The sequence below is a fragment of the Lutra lutra genome, chromosome 9, assembly GCF_902655055.1.
Source record: "Lutra lutra chromosome 9, mLutLut1.2, whole genome shotgun sequence".
Taxonomy (NCBI): domain Eukaryota; kingdom Metazoa; phylum Chordata; class Mammalia; order Carnivora; family Mustelidae; genus Lutra; species Lutra lutra.
Window position 1 is genome coordinate 133,320,200 of NC_062286.1, and position 23,884 is coordinate 133,344,083.

General features: G+C 57.2%; 1 protein-coding gene and 1 long non-coding RNA gene across 5 annotated transcripts in view; one reads left to right on the forward strand and one right to left on the reverse strand.

The window, feature by feature from the left end:
• Window positions 1-23,884, reverse strand: part of RIPOR3 (RIPOR family member 3) — a 72,959-nt gene that overhangs the window by 12,842 nt on the left and 36,233 nt on the right. For all 4 annotated transcript variants that reach the window (XM_047746851.1, XM_047746849.1, XM_047746852.1 and 1 more), the window contains 10 exons: window positions 16,441-16,559; window positions 8,064-8,210; window positions 4,933-5,011; window positions 3,377-3,400; window positions 3,012-3,065; window positions 2,241-2,390; window positions 1,989-2,052; window positions 1,601-1,644; window positions 1,309-1,434; window positions 1,086-1,231 (listed from right to left, as the gene is read on the reverse strand). In XM_047746851.1, the coding sequence (XP_047602807.1) occupies window positions 1,086-1,231; window positions 1,309-1,434; window positions 1,601-1,644; window positions 1,989-2,052; window positions 2,241-2,390; window positions 3,012-3,065; window positions 3,377-3,400; window positions 4,933-5,011; window positions 8,064-8,210; window positions 16,441-16,550 (944 nt within the window). In that variant the 5' untranslated portion in view covers window positions 16,551-16,559. The remainder of the gene's footprint in view (window positions 1-1,085; window positions 1,232-1,308; window positions 1,435-1,600; window positions 1,645-1,988; window positions 2,053-2,240; window positions 2,391-3,011; window positions 3,066-3,376; window positions 3,401-4,932; window positions 5,012-8,063; window positions 8,211-16,440; window positions 16,560-23,884) is intronic.
• On the forward strand, window positions 16,276-23,181 carry LOC125109710 (uncharacterized). The gene is made up of 3 exons (XR_007130346.1): window positions 16,276-16,605; window positions 19,467-19,521; window positions 22,727-23,181. It is a non-coding gene; the product is annotated as an uncharacterized LOC125109710 (long non-coding RNA).

Genomic DNA, 23,884 nt, shown 5'->3' on the forward strand with positions numbered 1-23,884 from the left:
GTGGGGCTCAGCCAGGCCCTCCCTGAGCCTGCCCTGGGAGCCAGGAGGTCTAGGAATCTCCCTACCACACGGAAACCTGTTCCCTCTCCTTCACTCAAAGGGCTGGCTCTGGCTCTGTGGGGCCCAGACGCTGCAGGCGCCTCCTGGGAAGCCTTCCCTGCCTGCCGTGGGCACCTACAGGCCGCGGGATGCTTGCCGCCTTGGATTTGCCTCCCTCCCGTGGAGGTCCCTATGGGCTCAAGGGGCCTCCCGGGGAAAAAGTGTCCCCCGCCCCCACTAGACAGGTGAAGACACTGAGGCTGGGGGTGCTCACTTGCCCCAATTCACCCGACTGGGGAGAAGGCAGCAGCAGGGATCCAGGGTTGGATGCCCACCCCAGGAAGAAGAGACTGGAGAGAGTGGCCCCAAGAGTCAAAGCAAGCACCCGCCCGGAGGAAGCGTGCCTCAGCCCTCAGCTCCCGCAGCACCTGCCGTGCACAGCGAAGAGAAGAAAATTCTCTCAAAACGATAGGTTTCATTTAGAGGAAGAGCAAACCCAAAGCCCGTGCAGACCACCAGCATTCAGGGAACGGCCCGAAACAAGCCCTGCCCCCTGCAATGCCTGATGGACAGCCCCCCACCCCGGGCAGGGATTGTTTTCATGAGTGTCCCCCATCCATGGGCTCCTGGTCCAGGGGAGCTAAGTGAGTGCTCCGCCTGTGCCTGCAGGGGAAGGAGGTGAAGGGGGCTGTCGGTGAGTCCTCCTGGGCGGAGACTAGGCTCCCTCACAGAACCCAGCCCAGGAGGCCCCTGGAAAGGGTCCCGGCCAGCACGGGTCTCTAGTTGTAAGATGGGAACGAGAACTCAGAGGGCGGGGAAGGTCGGGTGGGCAGAGGCTACTAAGGAGTCTAGGTTCCAGCCTGTCCGTGGGGCAGGATGAGGGCAGGAGGCCCACTGGTGCGTGCTAGGCTGCGGTCCGACCACCAGGGGGAGCCAGGGAGGCCCCTCACCGCTCCCGCAGCGGGTGGGAGTCCTGTGGGTGGGAATTTGGGGCTGGCCTTGGGGAGGGGCATCAAAGCCCTGGAAGGCAGCGGGCCCCCACTTACTTCCACAGCACCTCCAGCTGGAGCTTGATGGTCCCCAGCTCTGTGATGTCCACCACGATCACCTGTGGCCTGGTCGTGAAGAAGTCCGTGATGTCGCATGTCACCGTGCCCACTGCCAGTGAACTCAGGCCCCTCAGCTCTGTCACCTGGGTGGGGGGCAGTTGTGGATGGCGTCTGAGCTGAGTCCCTGGACACCCTGGCCCCGTCCCCCAGGCCCACCCACCTTGATCTCAAAGTTCTCGTGCAGAGTGGGGATGAAGGCCTTCTCCTCCTCCTCCCAGGTCTGGCTGTCGTCTGACTCGATCCGGCCCTTCAGCTTCCAGCGCTGGCGGCCCAGACGCATGAGCACCTGTGGGCATGGGCCAGGAAGGGATAGGTCAGCTGCCCCAGGTAGGCCCGCCCCCTTGCCACCTGTCTGGGGGTCCGCCAGCAGGGACCCTGGTTCCCAGGAGCTCCCAACCCCCTAAGGCCTGGTGGGGAGGAACCCTGAGGCCTGACAGCAGAGGTGGCCCTACCTCATACTGGTCTCCGGGACAGAGGCGTGCGTAGCCCACCAAGCCTGGAACACAGAGACGGGCTCATCTCCTCTCTGGCCTACTCTGCCCCCCACCCCATGGACCTCAGGCCCTCACTGGGGAACCCCCTACCCAAGTGTGGGTGTCCGCTTCAGGGAGGGATAAGTCGTCAGGACGGGCAGTGGACAGGACTGGGCCCTCACGTCCAACTCAGGGGACGGGCCTCTGCTGAGGTCACAAGTCCCATGAGAGGAAGCCCGGAGTTTTGCCTGGAGCCCTGGGATTCTGACCAAAGCCCCACCCTGCGCAGAAGTCCCAGGGCCCCCAAGAAGGCCTGAGGCCTCTGCCCAAACTGGCTTCTGCCCCCTCCTGCTCTCAGCTCTGTTACCTTTCATCCTGATGTGGAACTCTCCCAGGTGAACCTCCAAGGCCGCCTCGATGAGCCACATGTCCTGCAAAGCCCCACACAAGGTGGCTCACGGACCAGCCCAGGGCCACGTGAGGTGGGAGGAGGGGGGCATGCAGATCCTGCCAGCCAGAGGCCCGGGGGGTGGAGGGGGGTGGACAGAGAGGGATGCTTCCTCGGGGTCCAGGCACCCCTCCCATAGGCTGCCCTCTGCGTCCCCCACTGCCCACCCACCTCGATGCACTCCTGCAGGCTGCGGCCCAGCTCCTGCAGACTCTCTCTGGAGGCGCGGCTGGGTGGGCACCTGGAGAAGGCCCTCTGCATGTTGGAGGCTCCATCCCGCAGGCGGCACTGGATACAGTAGCCCTCGTAGAGCTCATCCACCTGCGGCAGGTCACAGGCTGCCGGTTGCTGTCCGTGCCAGGGCGCAGGGCCCCACGCAGCCCTGCACTACAGGGTCAGCGGTCCTGGGGTCCCCCGCCATGAATGTGGGCCCAGGGACAGAGACCACACTGCTTATGCACTCTGCACGCAGCGCCTGGCAGTGCACAGTAAAAACTAGTGAACTGGGTGGGCAAAAGCACCACTTCCCCTCTCCCTGTCCAACTTCTGGACTGTAAAACGGGGAAGGTAGGTTTGTGATTCCCTGCCCAGCCACTGGGCCGCCAGGAGAGTAAAGCAAGGGCATGGAAGAGCTGGTAGAGTATAAAGCTTAAAGGCCTTGCTGTGTGACCTTGGGCCCATCCTGTCCCTCTCTGGGCCTCTACTCTCCCATTTCTGCAATGGGGTGGTTGGACTCAGACTTCTCGCCCTGTAAAATGGAGCATAAGATCTTTCCCTCTAAACCCCACACTCCTGGGGACCCAGCGCCCCCTTTTCCCGCAGACCCCAACCTCAGGGCTGAGCCCCTGCAGACTCTGCTCCTTCTCAGCCTCTCCCCTGCCAACCCACTGGAAGTCCAGGAAGTCCCAGCCCCACACCATGACCTCCAGGAGACAGGCTGACCTTGCTGATGTGAAACTCCATCTTCCGGATATGCCTTTCCACAGAGCGAGTTTGCTTCTCCCGGAAAAAAAAAAGGTGCTTTCAAAGTAGTCTGGGCCGCACCCCCCCCCAACCCAGCCGCCAGCCCCTGCCCCTTCCTCTGGGTCCTAACACACAGAATGGGGCTCAAAGCCAGGCCAGCCCCTCACCATCCTCGAGGAAGGCTTGTCATTGAACCTGTCTCCCCATTTGTAAAATAGGGAGGAAATCCAGGCGTGCCTCCAGCAGGACAGCCCAAGGGGTGAAATACATGGTCCCTCTCACCCAGCAGGGCCCAGCCCCGGCCCACCTTGCTTACGGCCCTGCAGACAGAAAGTCTAGCTCACCTTGTCCAGGTCATAATAGAAAGCCTGTGGGGGAGAAAAGAAGGGGGACGAGGGGATTGTCAGGTCTCCGGGTGCTCCTCTAAGACCCATGAGGCCACATCCCAGGGGCACCTGAACTCAGATGACAGAAAACCAGCAGCCACTCCCTCCTCTGCGGCCTGCAGTCAGTGGCCTGGTCTGGAGTCCAGGGGAAGAGCGATAAACACATGGGCTTTGGGCTGAGGCAGTTCTCAGCCTGGTTTTGCTTCCCAGCTGTGTGTCCCAGGCCAGTTACTACACATCTCTGAGCCTCCATCTCCTCGGGCAAAATGGGGTGGCCATAGCACAGAGCACCTGCCCCATAAGGTTGCCATGGAAAGTCAAGGACACGGTAAGCCCTCGACAAAATGGGGACCATTACAGTCTGATTGTTTAAGGGGTGATTTTGACCATGGGCAGAGGGACGGAGGGAGGGGCCACCCCAGGGGCAGGGGGTTCAGGCTTGGGGAAATGCAAATCAAGACTGGCCCAGTCATGCCAGGGGCCGGGGGTGGCCAAAAAAAGAACATATCAGCTGGGCAGATCTTCGTATAAAGGACCAGACAGGAAATAGTTTCGGCCTTGGGGGCCACGTGGTCTCTGCCACGTGGTCCACACGCAGCCACACCCAACATGTCAGTGTCAGCCGTGGCCATGTGCCGATAAACTCTATTTCCAAACAGGCCCTCATTTGCCCACGTAGCTCAAATCACCCTGCCTGAGCCGGGAGGAATTTCCACGAGGTCAGAGATTCACTAGAGAGAGAAAGCCAGACGTGGGATGGTGGGTAGGTTGTAACTTCGTCTTTCTAAGACAACTGTTGACCAAAACGTTCTCGACGCTTTTGTGAGCTTACATGACTACGTGACCAGGGAGGAAAAATATGGAAAGAGAAATCCTAGATTGTCCTCAGGGGTGAAACAGGGTGGGACACTGAAAACGAAGCGGGGGGTGTCAAGAAAAAGAACAGGTGGGTTCAAATCCCCCAAAGTGTGTGTTTTCCCCCATTTGCGTTTATGAGAAGTGGTACGTGTGTGCTAATGGAGTTAAGACTCCACGTAAGCTATAGAGAAATAGGAAAATTCTCAAGCCTTTGGAAGGAAAAGGAACTGGCAGAAAGCTGAGAAGCAGCCGTGTCCAGGGAGGCAAGACCCCAGATCCCCGGCGTGGCCCCCTCTTCCCTCACCTCAGTGTGCCCATCTGTGAAGTGGGAACAGCTAGAACAGAGGAGCCTTTGTATGCTTGCCTACCTCACAACTGCTTCTAGAGCCAGAAAGAGGGGATGAACTGCTTGAACGGGGTGGGGGGTAGTAGGGGGAGGGAGGGTGAGAGCTTCCTCTCCACCTGTGAGGCGAAATCCCTCTGGGGCCAAGTGAGGTGGGATCATCGAAAAATACAGACAGTCCATCCCTTAGGCCTCTGAGCTCCAGGACGGAGATTTACACCCATGATGTAGGCTGGGGTTGAGGGGGAGCCCATCTCTGCACCCCACTAAGGCTGCTTGGGTGGGAAGGGGCAGGGGCAGGGAGAGGTCTCACCAGCCTCGAATTCCTGCGGGTGTCCTTGTGGCGACCTGACAGGTAATCCAGCTCTGCCTGCTGGACGCAGAGATACTCCCTGTGAGGAGAACGAGGAAGAGCAGTTTGCCAAGGAACAAGAAGAGGAAAAGAAATGGCCAGGTGACCCATGTTCTGGAGCCGAAGCGGCCACAGCTGCCAACAGGAACAGCGGTGGTTGGGGGTGAAGAGGGAGATGAAGGAGCTAGTCGAGGCACAGACCTGAGGTCAGAGGGACAGAGCCATCCCGCCCCCCGGAAGCCTGGCCCCAGCTCGCTCAGCCTCCAGACCCCACATGCTGAGGGCTGTGTGCCTAGGACTGTGCAAAAGGGAAAATCTGTCCATTAATTCACCAAACAGTGGCACAAATAGGTCCTACTGTTATTATACCCATTTTAGAGATGGGCACACTGACCCTCAAAATTGGCGAGGAACTCAGCCCAGAGTCACAACAGGGAAGAGGCTGGACCCAAGTCTGAAACCAGGAAGTGACTTTCAGAGGCCCCTGTCTTCACCCCAGCCCATGGAGGGTTCAACAAGGGCACACCCCCCTCCCCGACAAAGGCAGGCCGTCCTGGTATCTGCATGTTTAGGACCAAGGAGCAGAGAAGGGCTGGAAGACCCATTCTGGGAGGCACAGAGAAAGCTGTGGGCCTGGAGGGGACATTTCATGTTCTTTTCCAGCCAAAGAGCCCTAGACCTGAAGCCTAAAGTCTGGACTTGGGGGCCAGGGTGAGGTCCCATCCTGCTTCATCATGGATTTACTGGGCCGCCCCAGGAAGGTGACTCGCCCTCTCTGGGCCCCCCTACACCACCATCGGTCAGGCCATTGCTCACTTAGGGGTTGGGCTCCCCCGGAAGAAGGGGACGCTGTTGAGTGAGCCCAGACAAGTCCCAAATGTGTGGTCCTTACAGGAATCGCCAGAGGGAGTCCCGGGAGATGAGCCCCTTGAAGACGGGCTCTAGGCACATGTGCTCCCCACTGCCACTCTGCACTGGCACTGGGTCAGTCGTGCAGCGCGCATCATGGGCCAAGGGTACTGGATGCCCCCTGGGCTAGCAGTCAGGACCTGGCAAGTTGGGGAGGTGACATTTACCCTGAGCTGGCGGGGACACAGGGCAGGTCGGCACTGGCCCTGGAGCCCTATGCCCTGCTTCCTGGCTGTGGGACCGTGGACAAGTTGATTCCCAACTTTGGGACTCAGTTTCCTCTCCTGAGGGGAGGAGGAGGTTAGGAGATTCTCTGAGAGAATTCTTCAGGGATTCGAGGGGACAATGTGTATGGAGTCCCGAATGAGCCGTACCTGCTGCTGTCACTGTTACTAATTAGTGAGGCACGGAGAGCAGGATCACAAGGGGGTGGGGAGGGACAGGCATCCTAGCAGGAAGGAACAGCATTGGATTCAGACAGCGTGCATGTGTGCTGACCTAGGGACATGGGCGAATGGCGGCCTGCAGAGACTCCCCGCTGCCCAGTTCCTGCACAGCAAGAGCCAAGGCACAGGCACGTGAAGGAAGATGGCATATCCGGGGACCAGTGTGGATGGGGAATGAATAACAGAAGAAAAGTCTAGAAAGATGGAAGGTCAGAAAGGACCCTGATGTCCTCCCAGGGGTAGTAGGGAGCCATGGGAGAGACTTGAGCAGAGCAAGGTGGCAAGTGGGGAAGGGGTGGGTAGGGGCGGGCCCAGGACTGCAGCAAGATGGCCCTGGATGCCCAGTTCGGGGTTGAAGAACAGGGAGGAACTACTGGCAGCGGCCCTCCTTGTGACTTACCCATGGGGCAGTACCGCGCCTAAGCCAGAGCCCTGACCTCCTCCGTGAACCTCAGGTTTGTGCCCCAACTACCTCCTTTCATCTCCCTCTTCACCTCCGACCCCTCCCTCAGTAAATCCTGTCTGCTCACCTGCAAAATATATCCTGAAACTGACCCTGTCCCCTGACCACACAGCTGCCACCTGGCCACGCCCACCATTGTCTCCCACCTGGGCCTTTGCAGTCACCTTCTTACCGGCCTCCCCACTTCTGCCCCAGGCCCCTGCAGTCCATTCTTCACGTATAGCCAGAAGGATCTTATTAAAACCAAACTCGGATCAGGTCCTTCCCCCACACGGAACCCTCCGTGGCTCCCAGCTCACCCCGTAACATCTGGTCCCCATTGTCCCCCAGACCTCCTCAGCCCTCCCTCCCTCTCTCAGCTCCCAAGCTGGCCTGCTTACTATACCCCTGATGCTCTCATCACGCTCCTGCCCCAGGGCCTTTGCACGTGTGGCTGGCTTGGCCTAGAATGTTCTTTTTCCATTATCTGCTGGTCGCACTCCTTCACTCCTTCAGGTTTTTGCTCAAATGTCACCTTCTTAATGAGAGCTTCTTTGAACCTCTTACTTAAAATCAGCCCCATGTCTTCTTACCCCGATTTACTTACCACCACCTGACTTACTCTGTATTTTGTTTGTTGTCTGTCTGTCTCCTATTAGGAAGCTCCACGGGGCAGGGATTTCTGGGTTGTGTTCACTCCCACACCCTGTGCCTAGCGCTTCAAAAGCCCTCAAGCAAAAGGTGTGGAGCGGGTGGCTGAATCTTCCCGTCCTGGGCTCTGCCCAGCTAACCAGTCCACCTCTCCTGCACTCAGATCCAGCCACCCTGGCCTCCCGTCCTACATGCTCCTACGTCACGGCCTTTGCCTGTGCTCTTCCCTCTGCCAGGGATGCTTATCTCCCAGAGGCCAGCACGACCACCCGGATCTCCTCAGCGAGTATCCCCGGTCACCCTGTCTGCTAGGCCTTCCACACGCTGCCTCGCCGTCACCTTCCTTCATTGCCCTCAGGGCTGGTGGCAGTTACTGTCGACCGCGTCACTCCCTCGTTGCTGTCTCCCCTCTACACCATAAGCGCCACGAGACCAGCGTCCTCCGACAGCCTGCACCGTGTCCCTAGAGCCCAAGGACAGGCCCGAGCGTGGGGCTGCCCCCAGGATATGCTCGTGGGCTAAAGGAATGAGCAGGAGCTGGGTCCCTCGGACGAGACCCAAGTGCGCTCCTCAGTGAGGGGCCGAGAAGAAAGGAGGCGAGGACAGAGGACGAGCACTTTCAGGGCAACAAACAGGGTCCTTACTTGAGGCCTCTCTTGAGGGCTTCAAAGATCTTCTTCACTTGCTGCGGCTTGGGGTCGGGGCAGACAGACCCCTTCCGGAACGTGCCGTACATCTTGGAGGATTTTGCAGGCATCCGAGACCTCACAGAGTTCCCGTGGATGGACTTTCTGTGAGAAGGGCGGAGGGTCAGAGCAGGAATGTTGGACAAAGCCCTCCCCGGGGACAGGCGCTCTGGGATCAGTGACCAAACCCCAGTCTGTCAGGAGGCCTGGCTGAGTCCCACCCCATGTGGCTGCCATGTGGTCTGAGGCAAGTTGCCAAGACACTCCGGGCCTCGGTTTCCTCATCTGTAAAATGAAGGCTTGCATTTGAAGATTAAAAAAAAGACAAAGAAGAACTTGACGTGAGAAATTAACACGGTGAGGAATACATTCGAGCAGCCCAAAGGCCAGTGGTTTGTCTATACAGTGTCTATACAGTGTGCTCTGTCTATACAGGCAAACAAGCCGGGAGGCCAGATCATAGCCCAGGCACATCTTGGCTTAGTCTGCCTGGGATCCATGCCCCTCCTTCTGGGAAGAGCACCTCAGTTTTCCTCTGGGGCATCTCCCTAACTCTGCTCTTTATACATGTGGTTTGGAGGGAGGTCGCCTGACAAATGACCACACACACACACACACACACACACACACACACACACACACAGGTATTCTGAGTCAAACACATATCCCAGACCTGGGTTACTCAACAGACTCCACTCCCCTGGCTCAGAGAGAGGCACAGGACCCATGTCTGGCCAGTAACTCTGCCTGGAGTTTGGTTCCAAATTCACAGGCAGGCAAATGGTTCTTTCTTCTGGCGGTACTATTCTGGGGGAACATGTACCCGGAACTGCCAGCCACGTCCTTTGCATCATGGTAGGGAGAATGGAACCAACACATGGAGATGCAGGTGGAGGCAGGCCAATCCACACAACGATGAGTTCCTGGATCCAGCTATGCCTGAAACTAGACCTGCCCATGGGATTTCAGTTACATGAGCCAATTGGTTCTCTTTTTTGCTAAGCCTATTGGAGTTGGGGGCGTGGACTGAATGATCCTAAGAAGTGATGTCTCTGGCAGTGACCGCTGTGTCTGTCAGCCCTTGAGGGATAGAGCAGCATGTCAGGAGTCACTGCAGTCCTGCAAGGTGAGGGTTCCCTCATTACAGTTAGGAGCTGCTTCACTGCCATCTGAGCACCTTCTAGAGTCCTGTGATCCTATGTCTCATCCACTAGGTACCAGACCAGGGCGAGCTAACACACTCACCACCGGGCGGGCTTTAGTCCATCCTCTAAAGGCTCAGCCTCTAAAGACCCTGTTTCCCAGATGACTCTGCACCTTGTGTAGCTTCACCGACTCCCTTCTCACAGAAGAAACTAGGGTAGAAATGACACTCAGACTGACATCTGGGTCAGTTTCTTAAAGGAGCCACTAGCTTTTCTTTCCAACTTCCTCCCTCCCTGTCTTCCTCCCAGGTGTGCTAAGGAGTCAGCTTCAACCTGTGCTCTAAGGTCCAGGGCAGGGGTGAGGTGTGGGGGATGGGTGGGGAAAGAGAGAGGTGGGGGGGAGCCAAGAGGGGAGAGAGAGAAAGGTGGGGGAGAGGGGAGCATGCACCAAGTGGGAGGTGGGGAGGGGTCCAGGGGAGAATAAACAGTCTTATTTAAGTCCCTGTATTTGGGGGAGTTTCTTTGTCAAAGGAACTTCACCTCTATGCTAATGCACTACCCGAGAGTCTCAGTTACTTTTCTGTTAAATGGGAAAACAGTAGACCCTAAACCAGAAAGCAGTGCTGAGAATTCTCTTAGACACCAGGTCAAATATTTGGCCCAGCGGAGGCAGTAGGTGCTTAATAAGTGTTTCCTACTGTTATAATCATCATATCCTATCCGTATCATTCCCTGTACCCACAGCCTGGAAAACAGTAGGTATTCAGTAAGTGCTGACCTGAATAGAACGAAGGAAGGAAATACAGCATGATGTGGGGACTAGAGAGCAGAGACGTCTGGGAACCCAAGCACTCAGCTGGACCTCAGAGGAAGAACAGGATGAGGGGTGAGCCCCAGAAGGGTGTTTTGGGGAGTCAGAGTGAGCCAGGGAGGAGAGGAGGAGCCATCCAATCTGTGTGTGACAGCAGGCGCAGAGCAACAAGCCAAGCTTGACCGAAGCAGGGTGAAGCTGGATGTGGGGGTCCTCCCTGCCTGGGGGAACCCACGATGGGGAGGGAGGAGGAGATGACCAGCTCCCCAGCTTCAAATACCTCAAGGATGACAACGGGGGAGCATAACGAGGGTGCATGGAGAGAAGGTGTTCTCTGAGCATCTGCTGCTTCCCCTGCCTGCTAAGGGCTTTATATAAACATTGATTTTAACCCTACTGCAAGGTAGGGAAACTGAGGCTCAGATAAGTCATTTGCCCTGGATCATGCATGTGGCAGAGCTGGGATCCAAACCCACTCGTGGGCAGATACCCGGCCTGGGAGGTGAAGCACCCATCTGGGGACGGGGCGCAGGGTTCCCTTGGGCCCTCGGGGTCATCTGATCTGACCCTCCCCTGACCATAGTTTCGGGGTCACCGGGTCTTGGGCTAGGCCTGAGAATCTGCATTTCTCACATGTTCCTCGGGGCTGCCAGTGCTGCTGGTCCGAGGCCCGCTGTCTGAGGGGATTCACTAACGCCCCACTCTCCACTCGGGGGCGGAAACCCAGCTATGCCTCTCTCCCTGGGTGTCCTTTAGAGTTTCCTACACTTTTGAGACCTAAAACCAAGGGTCTGGGACTCACTCACTCATGCAAACACTCACAGAGCCGGGCTTTTCTTGAGTCAGACATGTGAGGGGAGCCAAGGGGCCGGGGTCCCACCCTTGAAGGCTCTCTCTGTCCACGGGAGGAGGGGAGGATTGTGGTCTGGAGACCCAGGCAGGGGGCAAGCAGGACACACCTCCGGCTCCCTCCCTCAGCAGGGCCGAGAGGAGCTCACTGGCACCCCAAGGAGGCTCCGCGGGCAACCCAGCTGTAAGTCCAGCTCAGCCAGACACTTCGAAGTCCACACACACACACACACACACACACAGACACCTGCTGCTGACTCGGGAGACAGGAGCCGTCCTGCCACCGCTCCGGCTGGGCTCCTGCCACGTCTGTGCAGCCACATCACAAACCAACGTGGGAGAAACAGAGATGCCGGGCCCTGCCCGAGTGTGCTAAATGGGTCCCAGAGGCTACTGCAGCAAGGAAGAGTCTGGTAGGATTGGGGGCCTCGCCAGCCTGGGAGCCTGCACTGTCTTGAGAGACAGGAGCCCCCGGTTAGCCACCCATGTTCCAGTCCCAGCCTGAGGTCATAGGTACTTAGCATCCTGGAGCCTCAGTTTCCCAATCCATAAAAAGTTCTGACCCCATGGCACCGTCCTGAGACAGTCATTCCTTCAACAGATATTGACTGGTGAGCGCTAAGTGCACACCAACATCCCTCTAGGGGCTGGAAGTAAAACAGTGACCGAAACAGATAAAACCCATGTCCTGGGGAGCTGCCAGGCCAGCTAGGGGGTGGGGGGGCCCCCAGACAGCCAGCCCAGGCGCTGGAGCTAGATGCCAGGGTCTCTATGGTAACCCCACTTATAAGCTGTGTGATCTTAGCTAAGTTATTGAACCTTTCGGTGCCTCAGTTTTCTCCTCTGTAAAATGGGCACCAGAGAAAAAGGTCGCTACATGAGAGTTGCCTAAGTTGACAAATAAATGGAAAGAGCTTTGAGTTGTGCAAACGGTCAGTGTTATGTATGTGTCAGAGTCAGAGAAGATAATAAACGCCAAGGGCAAAAATAAAAGCAGGATGATAAATTTAAATTTACGTGGGGGTGAGCTGGGAAGGCCCCTCCAGTCAGCTTGGGCACAAGCTCGGTATATCCGCACGCTCATCCCCTACCTGCTTTCACTCGTATTCGTATATGATGTCAAGTTACGTTTTTGGAGGCCGGCGAAGGGGCTGTGCTCCCTCCTCCCTCACCCTGCCTGAGGCCACCTCACCCACCTCTTGGAACAGATCCTCCACGAAGCTGACATCTCCAGGCTGGCAGACACAGGCGGGCTGCGGCCTTCGGGGAGGTGGGCTTCGGACAGGCTGGGGCCCTGGCCAGCCGGCGGGGAGACAGGGGGCAGGAGGCGGGGGCAGCCACTTTGAGGGGGGCTGCAGGAACCCTGCTCACCTGCCAGCTCCCGGGGGTCCACAGTCCCCAGGAGGTGGGTGCCCTTGGCCGGGCCCCGCCTCCATCTGCCTGGAGACCTCCTTGCACTGCTGCAGCTGTGCCTGCCTCTGGGGGGGGCGGGGGGCCGGGGGCTGTGAGTTCAGGGCTCTTGTCTGAGGTTCCCCGGGGAAGCCAGCTGTGGTGGCCGCTCTGAGCGCTGGCTCAGCTTGGGAAGGCAATGTGTGTGTGTATGTGTGTATATGTGTGTGTGTCCTTCAGGTGGTGACATCAGGCGGGCCTAGTGACACAGCTGCTGGGGGAGGGAGTGGCCTCCGGGGGCGGAGGTTTTGCCAGCTCCGGGAGGACTCAGTATGAAACAGCCTCTGGCATGCCAGACAAGCTTCCAGAAGGCCATGTGCCATCCAGTGGCCCCCACCCTCACGTGAGGCCACCAGGATGGTCCTTCCGCCTGGGGTTGTCAGCACCCGCTTCTGCAGGTGCGGGGCCTGGAGGCGGGCAGAGCTGGCTGCAGCCGGGGCAGGGGGCAATTATAAGACCAACCGCCCACAGTTCAGACCAGAACCCGGTGCGCCGGTGGTGTAAGCTGACCTTTTCTCCCGACGCTGGGGGCACTGGTGGGCGGGGAGGGTGTGTGACACGCACAGGGCACGCTTGGAGGTCAAGCCTCATGTGGGCTAGCCCCTTCTTACACATGTGTCTGAGGTGTCGCCGTCTCTACAGTCAAGGAAATGGGTCCCGTGACTGCCTCTGGCCCCAGAACCTGCACCCCTAACTGCTCCTCTTTCTCTGGCCACCTCTCCTTGAAAATCAAAGGCTACTGGTCAGTTTTCACCCCTACGTGCCCCAGCCATCCCAACAGAGGAACGCCCAGGGTGGCCAGGACAGTGGCTCCTAGCTTAGACGGGTGCCTTCCTGACAACCTGGGGGAGAGCTGACTGGCCGAGGCGTGGCAGGAAGGGGTTAAAAGCAGCCATGCCTATAAACTGGGGCAGAATGGGACAGCATCAGGGCCTGGCCCTCTACTTCCTCTCCCCGCCTTAGTCCATATGGCCTCATATTACATTCTTATATATGTATTAGATACGCCCTTAATAGCCATCATTCACACCTTAGTGTAAAATTTCCCCACCAGATAGATCACCTCCTCAATTGAATTCTTTGGTTATGGAATAAAAAGCTAAGGCCAAAGTCAAAGGGGTTTCAGGTGCCAGGACAGGGGTGGGGGTTGGGGACCAGGGGGGCCTCAGTGAGCTTCGATCTCCTGCTCTCCTATCTGAGGTTATTTTTCCTGCCTGCCTCTGCAGTGTGGCTGTGCTTCAGCCTGGTTGGATTACCAGAGAAATAAGGCCAGGAGGTGAGGTCTGAAACCCAATCCAGGTCGTCCAGCCGCAGAGCCAAGGGTCCAGACTCCTGGGAGTTGGACAGAGACAGGAAGCTAAAAATAGATGTGCTGCTTCCCTGTCCTTGTGGGCAGCTTCTTCCTTCCCCACGGACAAGGGGGCCCAAGAGACTGAGGCCAGGTGGGGTCAGTCAGGGACCTTAGAACCCACCCAGGCTGGGAATTCTCCAGAATTCCCCGAGTAGGGGATCCTCCAGAAGAAGCAGCCCCCAGGAGAGATCCAGCCATCAGGTCATCTTTCTCAGACTAGGATGCAGACCTTGTGAGATGTGATCTTGTCTTTGCTGATGCCAATGAGCCCTCGTGGGACCGGGTCAGATGCCCTCTGTTCTCTTCCCACCCAGAGAGCTGACTCCAGGAATCCCGGAATGGGGCCACAAGAGGCCAGGGACCCATCTTGGGATGTTATGTGGGCAGATCCTGACTGGGGACCTGTGGAACATTCCCATGGATGCAGGAAGTCCAGAGGCCCCCAAAGTTCTGGCAGGGGGAGAGCGACAGGCAGGACCATTCATGAGACCCAGTACAAAAGAAAATGCAGGGTGCTTTTTTCAAAACATATTAAGGATTTCGAGATGGAACAGCAGAGCATTACATCTGAGCCCGGGGCGCTAGTGCGCACACACATGGCACACTCATGCAGCTGGCCTTGGCTTCAGGGTGTCTGGAACGCCCCTACCCTTGCCCGCCACGAGAACAAAGTCCCCAGGGTACCACTGTGTGAGTTAGAGAAAGGCACCTGCTGGGTGCCTACGCCAGGGCCCACGGCTTGGGAGGGTTATGTGGCTGGATGACCCCCTTAGCCGGGTGACCCGAGCAGCCCTGGTTACAGACCCCATGGGGTGAGGGCCCTGATAAAGTCCAGCAGAGGCAGCTGGGGGGGCGGCTCCATCAAGGAACATCATCATTCCCTGGCCAGTTTACTTAGCCCCTCTCAGCAGCACTTATGGAGTGCCTTCTGTATGCCTTCCTCACAGTGACATCCACACTTTCTCCTTTTGGAGGCTCAAGGCGGGGGACTGGGCACTCACTCTGGGAATTTCCGTTTCTCATGCTTTGCTTCTTCAGTGCTCCCCTTATACTGCACTGTCCTGTCTCCCAAAAAGCCCTGCAGCTCTCCCTCTCTCACTTCTATCCCACAAGACAGTGACACACCCACTTCCTGTGCCTCAGAGCTGATCCCTACCTCAGGACCTTTGCACTGGCTGCCCCCTCTACCTGGAGGAGTTTCCCAGTTGTCTGCACGAAAGAGGCAGCTTTTCTCCCTGGCCTTAAACGTGCCACTGCCTCACTGAGGGCCTCCACTGAGACCCCTGCTGCCCTCCCACAGCCCTCTGTTGTAATTTGCTCACAGCACTTGCCACCAGCTGAATCCATCTTGATTACAGTTGGCTGCTTGTTCACCCCCCTGACAGGAGGGTGGGGCCTGGGTCTGTCCCCAAAGCCTGGGACTGGGCCTGGACCAAGGAGGTGCTCCATAAATATTTGTGGAATGAATTAGGGATTCCTAAGGGTGCTTCCAACTGGGACACTCCATGATTTCAGCCCTGAGATGCCACTCCTCCCAGGCACATGCTGGAACTGAGTAGCCAGGAGACAAGTGGGCGAGCCAGGAGAGCCTGACCTGAGGGCCAGGCATCCCTGGGGGTCGACTGTGCAGCTGTGGAACCCCAGGGAAGAGCCATAGGCAGACCTGGTCTGGGGCTCAGGACATGGCAGTGAAGCCAAGGGCCCGAGGAGTTTAAGGAGCTGTTTGTTAGGCCAGGAGAGGGGAGTGGATTGTTTTCTAGGTGACTGGAAACCTGTGGAGGGCTTCAGGCAAGAGAAGGCCATGAGGTTTGATTGTTGACTGACTCACTGACCAACCAGGTTCGGAGCCCTGCTTGGCTGGGAGAGCTGCCTGTCTACCACACTGGCTGGGACAGGCAAAGTGTTTGGACCCCTCAGGATGCCCCACACCCCAGGCCCGCTACTTGGCAGGCAGCTCCCCAGGTTTGCGCCTTGCCTGATAGGAAGCCCAGGACCAGGCAGCAGCCCCCAGGAGTGGAAACGAACCTTCCTCCTGGGGATTACTTGTACCTGGAGGAAACACATGGAGTGGCCATGAACTCATTCATGTCTAGAAGGTCTGCACTGACCCCAGGTCCACCTCCTGCTCCTTTGAAAATTTCCACAAGCATCTGCAGGGCTCCGGCATGTAATGGCTGCTTGCTACGTGTCACCTCATTGTACTCTCATGACAGCTATGTGGGGGAGGCACACCCATGATCCCCATTTCACAGATGAGGAAACCGAGACTTGAAGGTGAAGTCACTGGCCCCAGGTCATAGAGCTGGGATAGGTGGCCCCACGTCTGTTCTGTCAAACAGGAAGAACATTCCATCCTAACCCCGCCCCCAGGAGCCTAAGTTCCGGTTCTGAACCAGTCTTGCTGTGTGGCCTTGGGTGAGCCGCTCCTCTTCTCTGAGCCTTTTTTCTCATCTGCCAAGTGGGTCTGATAAGCTCGGGCATTTGCAACTTCCAACACCAACTGAGATGATACCCATTTGGGTCTCAAGGAAATTACAGGTTTCTCCCAGCGCCAAGGGTCACACACGCACACACGCACACACACGTGTGTACGCATGCACGCGCACGCACGCGCACGCACGCATGCGCGCACACGGTGCTGGGCTGCGGACTCGGCAGGAGAGCTGCCCGCGGGGTCACAGGCACCGGGAGACGAACCAGCCCCGCACCCTCCAGCGGGGCAGAACTTACGCGATCCTCCGGCTCTGGGCGCTGCTGAAGCCCGCGAAGGAGGCGCTCCGGCCCACGACCCCGACAGCCCCCGCGTCCCCGGAGGACAGGAACCGCAGCCTCACCGACATGGCCGTCACCTAAGACGGGGAGAGGACAGGAGAGTCAGCCTCGCACCGCCGTCTGGTGAGTGCTGACCGCGGCGACCCCCCGCCACCACGGCCCCCAGGGCTGTTAGATAGCCGCAGAGAGGGGGCGGCTGGTACTGTCCCCAGGCGACAGATGAGAAAACTGAGGCTCAGTGAGATTAGGGAACCTGCCCGGAGCTAGTGGCAGGAGCGAAGCTCGAACCCAGGCCTCTGTACTCTGCGCTCAGGTCCTTAATGCCTGAGCAATCCTGAGCCCTCCAGCAGGGGCGGGGGGGGGGGGGGGGCGTCTGCTCCTCCTAAAACCAGACCTGCTGACCTCCTCTCAGTTACTCTTCGCTGCCGGTAACCCCCCTCCACAACCCTCACTGAGCACTGTGTGCCAGACAACCTGCTAGAGACACGCAGTGAGCAAGACGGGCAAAGCTCTTGCCCTCCCGGGCTCCGAGTCTGGCAGGGAGCTGATGAACTACCAGCTACAGTAGGAAGTCTCTGGCAAAGTGACGGGGGAGCCCAGGGAGAACTTGATCTAGCCACGAAAGAGGCGACCAAGGGCTGAGAGGGAAAGGCTGAGGAGGGGAGGGAAGGATATTTGAGGCAGAGGGAACAGCATGGGCAAAGGCCAGGGGGTGCAGAAGAATCGGTGTCATCCAGAAACAGAAAGCAGTGTCGCAGGTTGGGCATGACTCCAGGCGAGACTGGAGACGCCCACAGTGTGCAGGTCATGGAGGGCCTTGGTAACCCCAGGGAAGGTTTTGGCCTTGCAAAGGGGCCAGGGTGACTGGGAGACCCCAGAGGGTTTTGAGCAGGGGTTGACAAAGCCCATCTCACAGGAGGCCAGGCTGCTGGCATCCCCGGCTACATTGCCCCATCTCTAACCCAGCCCACGCTGAGACCACCCTCGAACCCCGGCTGTCTTTGCTTTCTTTCCAAACCACCTCTAGATTGGAAAAATGCCACGACATCCTTTGGGAATATCACCAAGTGTCTTCCAGCAGCAACGAGTGGAAGGTTCTCTGTATCTAACCTAAGTCTCCGCAGCTACGGTTTCATACCTTGCTCCTCAGCCAGGCTGGAGTCAGTCCAGGGGTTCTGGGGACCCTACTGGCCAAGCCACACCTATAGACAAGCTGCACAGCACCGCCCCCTCCTCTCCCTGGGTGGTACTGCGCCTGCGTCCTGCCGTCCCTTCTCCGGCCAGCGGAGTCTGGTGTCCATGCCTTTGCTCACACTGGGGCCTCCTCCCCCAACCATAACGTTCTCTTTCGAGCCACGTCTGTCCAGTGCGTATGGTCAGTCCCCACCACAGGCTCCAGAGCCCCCCCAGCAGATCTGTGCAGCCCCCACAAACCTTCGCCTCCCCCCATATATCCCTCACCCACCCCGAGTGTGCTGTACATAGGCGAGCACTGGAAACAACAAAAACCCAGACCTGGGCTCAAATCCCAGCTGTGCCATTCACTGGCTCGGGGCCTCAGTGGTCACTGCTGCAAAATGGAAAGTCAGAAAAGGCCCCAGGAGACAAGGTGCGGAGGGCACACAATGAGAAGGGGACGCACGGGAAGAATGATTGTCTCGGTGCAGTGGCCTGACCCGGGCTGCAGCCCTGGGGGTGACTGCAGAGACAGATGAGCCCAGTGAGTGCCCTCCAGCCATGATCAGGCGAGGTAGCTGACGAGTGTTTGCTGAACACTCACTGTTTGGCAACCCCCAGCGCCAGGGACCCTCCCATGCTGTGTGTGGGTCTGTGAACACCAGCCCTATTGGGAGCCATTATCTACCAAGTACTCGTTGTGAAGCCGACCCTGCGTGCAACGCCTTACGAAAATTATCTTACTAAATCTCCATGATCCCTGAGGCATCAGAGCTATGGCTGACCTACGCTGATGGATTGATGGATGAGGGACGGAGGCCCCGCAAGGAGGTCCCCACTGTCCCCACCTGGGCTGGGCTGCTGCCAGCCTGGACCAGCTCACAAGAGTCCACTGTTACGCCCTCTGGAATTGGGGTAGCTCGACCTCGGCCCTGTAGGAGTATTTGTACCCTGGATGTTGGCAGGTGCTACAGATTTGCTTTGGGGGGGGGTGTTGTTGTTTTTCCCTGCATGTTGCTAAGACACTTCTTAGCACCCCGTTGTCCTGCCACTATCAGCAGGTGCTCAGGGTGGCGCTGGGAACCTTACTCACACTCTTGAGAGCCCCCAGCCAAGCTGGGCAGGGGGAGGAGGGGGAGGGGGACCAGCAAGGTCACTGGCGGGCATGAGCACTCTGGCTCCAGCCCGGGGGTGGGGTGGGGGGCTGGAATGCCCTTCCCCCACTGCCTGTTCCACTAGTTACAGTGGTCTGTGAGCGGTGACTTCTGTGTGTCCCCCCACTAGACAGAGAGCAACTTGCAGGCAGGGCTGCAGTGTTCCCTGGTGCGTGGAACTGTCACAGCACATCCTTACGGGCCCAGAGAACAAGGCCTGACGGGCTGGGGCTGCTGCCCCAGCTGTACCAGGCTGTGCGGTGCCCAGTGCCAGATAAGAGGAAGGATAAGGATAAGAATTTCCACTAAGTGCTAGACTCCAAGGCAGGGACAGATGAACAGTTTCTGTAAAGGACCAGATTCTAAAGTTTTTGGCTTCACGGGCCGTATACTGTTTGTCACAGCTACTCAGCTCTCCTGTTCTGGAGCAAAAGCCACCGGAGACTTTATGTAAATGATGCACATGGCTATGCCCTCACGAAACAGCCTTTCAAGAGCTTCAGCTCTTACTGAATGACCCCCAAGATGGCCAGCACTACCTCTGACCCCGGGCAGCCAGCACGCTCCCTGCTACCTGCTCTAACCATGTAAAATCTCATTTAATTCTCCCAAGATTATATGAAGTAAGGACTCTTCCTATCCCCATTTTAACAGATAAAGAAATTAAGACTCAGAGAGGAGAGGAAAGGACTCAACCAAGGTCCCACAGGTAGGAGATGCCAGCGCTGGGATTTGGACGTAGGCGTGACAGGTCTTAAAAGCCTGGCCGCTTCAAGCTGGGCTGCCCCTGCCCCCCGGAGGCTGGCCTGAGGACATGCGCCCACTCCTGAGCTAGACCCAGGCTGAAGGGTAGAGAGGGGGCCCCAGAAGGGAAACAGGTCATGAAAGGGACCTGCCAAGCTAGAAACATAGCCAGCAGTGAGCTGGGGAAGCCAAGAAAAATCAAGGCCCACCTCCTGCAGGCTTCAGGGTGTGGGAACCCAGGTTTGCATGGGCTTCTTGGGACCAGCATCAGCTCCCAGTCAGCTCAGCTGCTCTCAAAGAGGGGCCAGCAGCCCTTCCCCTAGGCCCTGATGGGGCAGACCCTGGTGGTTGACCCATTGGCTGCTACAGTCTCCCCCAGCAGGGTTTCTTGCTGCAAAAGCATCTCCCTTCTTGTGGACTGGGGACAGGATGGCCCGGCTGAGACCCCTGGAATGAGAAGAGCCTTCAATGGGTAGCTCCTGACAAGCCCCCATGAGTGTTGGTCACTTCTGACCGAGGCTGATATTCCTAATGTTGATTCATTGACACAACAGGGGCACTGACCACTCAGAACAGAGACTGGGCACCTTGGGGACCCCCTCCCCCTCCCCTGAGGTGGCTGGCATTCACCTTTCACTGCTAGGTTGTGGGCAAGTCTGGAAAGTCCCCAGGGCGGGACACTTAGAGGCCCAGAGCAGCTCCGGAAAGCCAGCACTGTGCAGGGCATGAGAGAGAAGCCAGAGCCCTCACTGCATGCCTGGGCAGAGGAGAGAGGCGCAGAAGTCATGCAGGTCCCAAACCTTTGATGGCAGACAGGACTGCGTCTTCCCCGTGCGTCCCTCGCTGCCTCTCTCTGGCCGGGCACCCTGGGCAGTGCTCTCTTAGATGGGTGGCTCGGAGACAGCTGGTGAGTGTGGCCAGAGCAGGAAGCTGGAGGGGCTTCTCACCCAGCCGGCTGCTCCCCAGACACCCGGGGCCGTCATCCTGGGCCTCCGCCCCCGAGACGCGGCTGGAGGGAGCCTGAGCCCTCCACTAAATCTGTCCAGCTCACTGCTGGCCAGAGCCGCCCGCCAGTCCAGGGAACCTACAATTTCACCTCATTTGGAGGTGAGGCTTCTAAATTTAACAGCGTGGGCTCTCAGGGCTGGGTGGCTTTTAGGCCTAAGTCCCTCACTTAGGGCTCTTTTATATCCGCTCAAATGCCAGGCAGGGCTTAGTTTGCTTATAGGAGTTTCCAAAATAGACCCTTTGGCCTAGCACGAAAGGAAATGGCAAAATAGGCCAGGATGTTGAGTTTATACCTAAGAGGGATGGGTGGCCGGAGGAGGCCAGGCTGGGAACCAGACTGTCTGCGCCCAATGGAGGCCAGCTTCCTCATTTCACCGGTGAGCCCCCTGACTGGCCTGGATGGCCCAGAGGTGAATGGAAGGGCCAGCCCAGTGCCCAGCTCCATGGCTGCAGCCACATCCAGGCCGTGGCCTCTCCCTCCCTGGCGTGCCCTTCCTGTAAGTCACCCCTGATGCTCCCTCCCAGCCTATAGGTCCCAGCAAAAAGGTCATCTCCTCAGAGAGGCCCTCCCCAGCCCCCCCGGGCTACAGCGGCCTCCCTCCTCACTTGTCTGAAATCCTTCAGACAAGTCCTTGCCATCCCACATTGTCTGGTCAGCAGCTTGGGAGTTGTGAGGCCCCCTCCATGAGCCGTAGCTCCATAGGGCAGGGGACTTTTTGGTCTCGCTCACAGCTGTATGTCCAGGACCTCATCAACTAAGGGGACCCCCAAAAGTACTGGTTCATAAGTGACTGATTGAACAACTGAACAATGGAAGGATGTCTCTTCAGAACTGTCCCTAGGATTCCTTCACTTGATTTGTCCCTTCAATATACATGTATTGAGTGCCGACTGAATGCAGGCACTTGGCATATGGCTGTGAACTAGTCCATCAAGAGATAGGAATTAGGACATGAAGAAATGAAGCTGGATTGTGACGGGGAACAAGAGGCCTGGGGAGCTGACAAGGACCCCTCCCTAACCCAGCCAAAGGGGAATAACTGGGGAGACCCCTTGGGGGAAGCCATATGTTGAAATCTAAAGGAGGAGGAGGAGGAATTGGGAGAGATAGGATGCTGGAAGTGTGTGCCAGGTGTCAGGAACAGCATGTGCAAAAGCTCAGAGGCAAGAGATAGGGTCAATTAGATGAACTTAGTTCAATGTGTGTGGCTAGAGCATTGGGTACAAAAGAGAATCCCTAAGGGGCTATTGGAACCAGACTTAGGTGGGCTGGGGGTTTAAGCTGCATCCAGGGAGAAAATGCAGGAAAGGCCTCCAGCACCCTCTGGCTCTGGGAACGGTGCCCTTTGAGTTCCTTCACTTACTATGCCCTACTGCACACCTTGCTGGACAATGCTGTGTCTCAGTAGGCAATTACAGGGTGCCTACTGATTGCCAAGCCCTTGAACATGGCACCTCCATCCAGGGGCTGGGAGCAGTCACACTGGGGAGACTTCTTCCCCTTTGGCCCAAGGTCCGTGCCTCCTGGGCCAGCACAGACCACCACTTATGGAGAAGCTCAGACACTCTGAACAACCTATACCAGCTTGAGCTAGGTTTTTGCCCTCTGCAGTCAATCCCTGACCCACCCACCCCTGCTTCCCCCACAAACAAGGCCCAGACATTTGATAGTCCCCTGAGAGGGAAAATCCCATAGCTAACCCACAGAGGACAGAGGCCATGTTAGGTCTGGTCTCCTCCAACTTGGGCACCCCTTTCTCTCTGCTGAGCCCAGTGGGCCCCGTTCCTACCAGATGTTTCTAGATGCTTCTCTCCCCACTGCTAGGGATCTGTTCATCTCTCCCAAGCCAGGAAAGCAGGACCAGGGGATCTGATAAGTTCCCTCCCCTCTGAGCCTCTGTATCCCTGTCTGTAAAGTGGGAGGACTGGGGAGGACTAGAGTTCAGGGTCGCCCAAGTGCAGGCCACTCTGGGCCAAGTAAGGAACACAAAGTAGACACCGTGACTCCCTTGCCTCAGTCCACTTTCTGTCCTGGCTCCCCAGCAATCTAACGCTGTCACCCCTCATTCAGCCGAGCACAGAGCTGGCCCCAAGCACAGCGTGATAGGCAGGAGAGGGACGAGCTGAGCTTTATTCAGGGTTCTTGTTGAATTTCTTTTAAGGTAACCTCCTATTTAGAACAAACTGTCTTCTGTATGATAGAAAGTGTTTTTTAACAAATAATAGCATATTTAAATGAAGAGTAATGGATTTGAAGGACACTTGGCTTCAGTAGAGCAGGTAGGAACCCAGCTTCTTGGCGGTCCACATTTCTAGGTCCCCCCCTGTGGAAATAGGACCGGGAGCCGGGGGGAAGGGGGGGATGGGAAACCCAGGTGTGTCTCTGCAGGTGGCCTGATGGAGAGCCAGACAGCGCTGGTTTCTAGTGGAAGGGAAGAGCAAGCAGCTCCTCAGGGAGCCCCAGCTGTCCCCCCAGAGTTTGTTGTATCAGGGCTGCAAGGCAAACGGAAACTTCCTGATGGTTCAAGACCAGGCATGGGAGTCAGGCTCCGGGATCCAAGAGGCTCCCTTCCCTCAGTTTATCACACAGCCTATAGCCCCCTGTGACCTTCCTGCCCAGGGCAGTACTGCGAGGTGTCCATGACCTGCTCCAGCTGAAGCCTAGAGTCTCAAAGGGACCAGTCATGGGGTGGGGGGGGGCAGGTGCACCATCTCCCCAGTCTTCACAGCACACCTGTGACCCTTTTACAGATGAGAACCCCAGGTGAGGCCGCAAAGGGCCAAGTGAGGGAGAGGTTCAGTAGCCCAAATGTCTCAGCCGCACAGAGGAAATTTATGTGGCCACAAGAGGTGGGAATATGGTTTTGAGGAATAATGACATGGGAAAATAAAAGGTGTTCAAAGTACCATGTGGTGTAAGAAGACCGAGAGGTAAGCTGTATACGACCTGGCCTCAATCTTATTTTTGAGACGATACCTTACCGATGTTCTGCAGAGGACATGAACTCCTTCATAGTTAGAAAAAAAAAATGTTAATTTGAAGAAAACAGAACACATGGTTGCCATGTCCTTGGTTGCATAGTAATTAAGCAGGGCTGACTGCCTGTCCTCTGACCCGGAGAATGTTGCTTTTCAGGATGAACCTGGGGTCAAAGGAGAAACTTTCCTCTTAAAAAAGAAAGAAAAACAATTTTTTTTGAAGGCCCACAAATATTATCTACACTCCCAGGCAGCTCCGCTGGGCTTTTAGGAGGTAAAGATGACTCTGTTTCTGTGAAATATCCGGAGGGTGTTTGGATTTAAATGGCCCCTTCACTGAT